The sequence below is a fragment of the Sinocyclocheilus anshuiensis genome, unplaced genomic scaffold (assembly GCF_001515605.1).
Source record: "Sinocyclocheilus anshuiensis isolate Anshui unplaced genomic scaffold, SAMN03320099.WGS_v1.1 scaffold12, whole genome shotgun sequence".
NCBI lineage: Eukaryota > Metazoa > Chordata > Actinopteri > Cypriniformes > Cyprinidae > Sinocyclocheilus > Sinocyclocheilus anshuiensis.
The window spans coordinates 726045-731960 of record NW_015555713.1 but is presented as its reverse complement, the minus strand read 5'-3'; the positions used below and the strand labels follow the sequence as shown (position 1 = coordinate 731960).

General features: G+C 36.1%; 1 protein-coding gene across 3 annotated transcripts in view; it reads left to right on the top strand.

Moving 5' to 3' along the window:
* Positions 1-5916, top strand: part of LOC107672145 (growth factor receptor-bound protein 2-like) — a 55325-nt gene that overhangs the window by 43601 nt on the left and 5808 nt on the right. For all 3 annotated transcript variants that reach the window (XM_016465245.1, XM_016465244.1, XM_016465246.1), the window contains one exon: positions 4973-5095. In XM_016465245.1, the coding sequence (XP_016320731.1) occupies positions 4973-5095 (123 nt within the window). The remainder of the gene's footprint in view (positions 1-4972; positions 5096-5916) is intronic.

Sequence of the window (5916 nt, the reverse complement as noted above, 5' to 3'; positions counted from 1 at the left end):
CAGGGCCTAAAATTAACACTCGCCAAGCGCCAAATGTGAGTAAAAATCAGCGTTGGCGAGTCCATGTAACAGTGTCAGTCGCCAGTTGGCGGGTACAACTTTTACGAATTATAACAATGCAATCTAGTGGGAACAACAGCCCGTTTTTTTAAAGAGATTCGCTGTTTCTGACATAAGCAAATAAAATAATCTTTTCCGAAGACCAGATCATCATGATTAGCTGTTCTGTCATAAGCGACAAGAGCGAATCGAATAATAGGATACAAATGGACTGATAAGGTCAGAGCAGTGCGATGGCCAGCTTGTCCCTAGACACGGTTCTAATAACTTTTACCTGAGAAGATTTTGCTGCTTCATTTCGGAAGATTATTCTTTATTCTCTTTATTCTTCATAACCCGAATTCGGCGACACATACCTGGGGTTACGCTGCCTAAACAGGTATAGTTTGATAACTTTTACCTGAGAAGATTTTGCTGCTTCATTTCAGAAGATTAACTTTTCCCTTCTTTATTCTTCATAACCCAAGAATGTGGCGACACATACCTGGGGTTACGCCGCCTAAATGGTGCAGTGAAGTATAGTTTGAAAGGCTGCGCGTTCGGCTGTACACATACGCTGAGCTGCTTCAGACAGCTCACCAGTAGCGCTTCAACGCACGAAAACACACACAATTATGTCAAAATGCGCGGTTTTGGCGAGATACCTTGTAAACGGAGTCTTAAATGAGTTATAAATGACTGTGAAGAGTTGGGAGAAAATCGGATGTGTGTCAGTCTTTTTCAAGAAAAAGAGAAATCCTTGGACTGTTCTAGTCGCTGATTAACTTTTATAGCTTGAATAAAGATTAATATGTATAGTTTATGCATATATAATATAGTTTATGTGAAGATTGTTTTAAAATCACTTAAATTAAAAGTTGTTATACATTTCAGAACCTATTAAATGTTAAAAATAATGGCTTTCAATTATACTGTAATGTTGAATGGCTATAATTAATAGGTAAAATTGAGGGAAAATGCACCAGCAGGACAAATTAAAAACATTGTAAATATGTTTAGTTATTGTAGTAGTAATAACTGCCTGTTTTTGCAAAAAGAGTTTCATGGCCGGCAAAAAAAAATTTTGGCCGGTAAATTTTATCATGTCACCGGTCATTGGCAGGTGTGGCAAAAAGTTAGTTTTAGGCCCTGTGTACGTATAATGTAAGTAGGAGATTCATTCATCAAACAGTGTAACGACAGCTTTACTGATTATAAGGGGAGTTTTTTGAGAGTGCTTAAACTCGCGCTAGACTGAAGTCAGTTGCTTTCTCTGTAGAATTTATTCACTGTTTGAATAACTTTGGAAGGTACAGGTAATAAAAAAAAAAAATTAAATCGGTGAATCTGTGAATTCATGAATTCCATACATCTCTGGATGGTGACAACGACATCTCCCATCGCTCCACTCTCCTTCATAGCATCATCAAGCTTCACCTTTGTTATTGTTTTGAAAATGCGACCTCTAGCGGCGAAAACGTACATATTGTGTTTTTAAGTGTTGTTGTATGTTATGTAGTTGCTTGGGTGTTTTGTGTGGTTGCTAAGGTGTTACTATATGGTTGCTAACATACTCTGAGTGTTTGTAGAGCGTTAAATGATTGCTATGATGTTTTTGGTGATTACTATGACATTACTTGCTAAGGTTGCTAAGGTACGCAGAGTGCTTTAGTGTCTTGTATGGTTGCTAGGGTGTCCTGGGTGGTTTCTTGCTGGCCCAAGTCAAAATAGCCAACCTTCATTTATTTTTGCTATTTGTTTTTTACTTGAATAATCACTTGCAGATGCAAATATTTGAAGGCCACATTCCATTGTTTTAATATAGTTTGATTATTTACAATAATAAGTTTTAAATAATGGAGAGTTAATTATATTAGTTTTTCCTGTGGTGTGCTTAAGGGAGGCTAATTGAAAATTGATCATTTGAATCACTGGAACTGATAGTCATCAACGTTTTTTCACTCGCTTTGTTTGACATCCCAGAAAACATCTGCTTTTTACCATCAAAACAACAGGTACACAAGATTGGCCAGGTTTATGGTAGGAGCAGGCGGATGCCTCTTATCAGAACAGGCAATGTAAATGCCATCCACGTGTTCAAGCATATTGTCGAACAGGATGCGGCGTGCGGACAGTGGTTGAGTGGAATTTGCCCTCAAGTGCTTTAATGCCACTTCCTGGTCACATGCTCTTTGTGTTTGTGTGACTGTGGCTTGTGCAGTCCACATCAAAGCAGACAGGACAGATAAGGCAGGTACAGCGGAGACAGCCTGTGGTTTTATTCCTGGCCTTACATAACAGACCCTCTGGGAGCAGAAATGTATTATAATATAAGTACGTATAGAGTAAAAGTATCAGCTTATATCATTGTTTAAACTAGATGTCCATTACACATTTAAATTGATTTGAATGAAAATATGAAGTTTGGAGTTATAGTCTGTTCAGTGTGACTTTTTCAGTTTATTATTAATAATTATATTATATTATATTATATATTTTTAATTTAAATATTTTTTTTCTCAATAATGACACCTGATCTCATTAATGAAAACCGAAGCAGAAACTATTATTATATTTAAATCTTGTTTAATTAAAATACAACAATTTACAGGTTTTAATATTTTAGTTTATTTATATTTATTATTTTTAATTAACTGGAATTTGGGGGGGGGGGCACTTTATGAATGAGCAGTAATTATTTAATTTTTTTGATCAAGCCTGTGAATGGTAGTAAATATGAAATTGGATCTCAATAATGTAAATACTGTAAATCATTTGTACAACTATTCTTACATTTATATATTTTAATTTATTATTTTTAATCTACTGAATTCTTTTTTTTCCCGACTTTTTGAATGAGCAGTAATTACGAAATCGGATCTCGGATCGGATCTCTATTCCTAGGTCTGTAAGCACAGTGGTGACATTGGCTATCATTTTGAATAACACACAGTAATTGAACTTTGGATTTGTCAGCTGTATCTTGTCACTCCTATTTAATGGAATTTGGGGGGGGGGGCACTTTATGAATGAGCAGTAATTATTTAATTTTTTTGATCAAGCCTGTGAATGGTAGTAAATATGAAATTGGATCTCAATAATGTAAATACTGTAAATCATTTGTACAACTATTCTTACATTTATATATTTTAATTTATTATTTTTAATCTACTGAATTCTTTTTTTTCCCGACTTTTTGAATGAGCAGTAATTACGAAATCGGATCTCGGATCGGATCTCTATTCCTAGGTCTGTAAGCACAGTGGTGACATTGGCTATCATTTTGAATAACACACAGTAATTGAACTTTGGATTTGTCAGCTGTATCTTGTCACTCCAGTAAATAAAGGCCTTTGGTTGTCAGGTTTGCTTAACCCAGTTCACCACAGCACACATCCACAAACACAGCCAGATCTAGTGAAGTTTGACTTCAAACTTCAATTTCATTCAATAAGGACATATATTGTTGGATGGTTTATAAAATGGCTTGCAACCAGCTTTCTTCAAGAAGAAAGAAGACACTGGCAGACGTTTTTATGTCTGCCACAATCTAGCCACATCTGCATGTTTTTGTTCACACACACCTGCTGTAATGAAGCATTCTGTGCTGATCATCTGAACTTGTGTGTTTTCCTGATCTTCTAAATGTAGCTGTTCTTCTGAGCTGATTTTTCTCTGAGCTGCCTTTTTTTTTTTTTTGATTGTCTGCGCTCATCTTTGCCAGTGTTAATTGCTCTCTTGCCTTTCCATCAGACAGAAAACTGGCATCTCATTTTCCTAAGCTGCTACTCTCAGGACTAGTGGTCGACCGATATTGGTTTTTTGACGGCCGATGCCGATATCTTTGAAAGCAGGGTGGCCGATGGCCGATATAATTTTATTTATTTTAATTAATGTTTAAGAAATTTGAAATCATTTGAAAATGGATTAAAAAGTAAATGTGTTAAATAAACATACTTATACTTTAGATGACAAAGTATTTTTCACAAATAAATAAATATTTAATAAAAATATAATAAAAAACGAAGTAAACACTGTAATCAACAGGGCACTCAGTATTCTGGGAATTTTGTGTGCATTGGGATTTGGGAATCATATTTTTTCAAATAAAGCCAAGGTAACACTCATTTTACATACAGCACACAGTGGAAAAGACATGAATATGGCAGTGGGCAAATTCATAAAGCGCAGCATAATTTGAAATCACGAGTTAAAAGTTTGTCGATCGTGCATCTCCAGTGAAGCCGAACTCTCCTCCTGTCCGCATTCCATTCACACGGACCGACTGTCACACAGAGAACACGTGATCATGCAGGATACAAATGCACACTTCACAAGATCCGAATAAGTTTGCAAGCTTTGTGAAATTAAATATTCATTAGTCATTCAAAGATTTATTTAAATTATATAAATGCGTATTTGCTGAATGCTGACGGCAAACAAGAAAGTATTATAATGTTTGCCTTTCTATTACTAATAATATAAAAGCAATCGTTTTAATACTTTTTGTATACATTTTAATTCCTTTGTTTAACCGTTCTATCTAATTATTAGACAGACTTCTATCCGTATTAGACAGAACTGTTAATGACAATGGCGAACAAGAGGGAGAATGTGAGCAGTCGCTGTCAGCGCCGTCAAAATAAAAGTCCCACCTCGAATGCATCGGCCAAACAGTAAAACTTATCGGCCGATGCCGATATTTAAAAAATGCCAAATATCGGCCGATATATCGGTCGACCACTACTCAGGACCAGTGCTTTGCAAAAGATCTTTCCTCTTTCTATTCATCCACACCTCCGTGTAAATCAGTGAGAATCATCTTCAGCTGATGACTGACTGATCTCTTTCCACCTCTTCTGTTTGCAGTTTTCCTTATACCGTGTCTTAGTTCTGATATAATGGTAAGGTTTATGTTGGTGTGTGTTCACAGGTGGTTCTTTGGGAGAATCCCCAGGGCCAGAGCGGAGGAGATCCTAAACAAACAGAGGCACGACGGAGCCTTCCTCATTAGAGAGAGCGAGAGCGCACCTGGAGACTTCTCCCTGTCCGTCAAGTATGTCAACACACCTTAAATCCACCTCTGCTTATTCCAAGAATAATTTCTGTGTGCACTGCAGGCTTCATTAAGTCAGAGTCCTGACCTGGCTGAGATCCAGAAGTGTTTGCATTCACATATAGGTTCTACCTGTATTTCACCAATGAACACCACCAAAAATTCTTACATTTTTTTTATATTTGGTTATGTTTGGCTATCTACAGTGCACAGCATAAATGAGTACACCCCCTCTAAAACTTAACAAATTCAGCAATTACTCTTTACTTAGAAGACATGTTAGGATTCTTTGAAGATGTAATGTTCCAACAAGCCTGCTTGATCAATTACCAAAGAAGAATGCCAAAATTATTCAGCAAAATAAGATTTTCTTATCAAAGTGATCAAATGTTGTTGCAAAAATGAGTACACCCTCCTGAAAGTATAATAAAAAAGTGTATAGGTTTAAGGCTATTTTTGATCAACAGGTAAGTATATTGAACCAAAACATTTAAAGACAAGTAATTTCCTGACAATTAAATGTGTTATATAGCCCACTGAATCATACTCGAGACTTAATGCTGGCAGCAGTGGAACCACTCGGGAGAGAACTGCCAGGTGACTTGTTTCTTAACATAAAAGAGGACAATGGTAAAAGAGGAATACCAAATTATTGTTTTAAGTGTGAAAATATAGCCAAAGTAACACAGCAATTAAAAAACAATGGAGTTGTGAAAAGGCTCCTGAAATAATCAGGTCTTCACTTTAAGTTTTCATTTAGTAATGAGTGAGTTTTTGCTAGAAAAAGAGCAGGAGAAATAACATGCAAGTGTCTCAGAGCC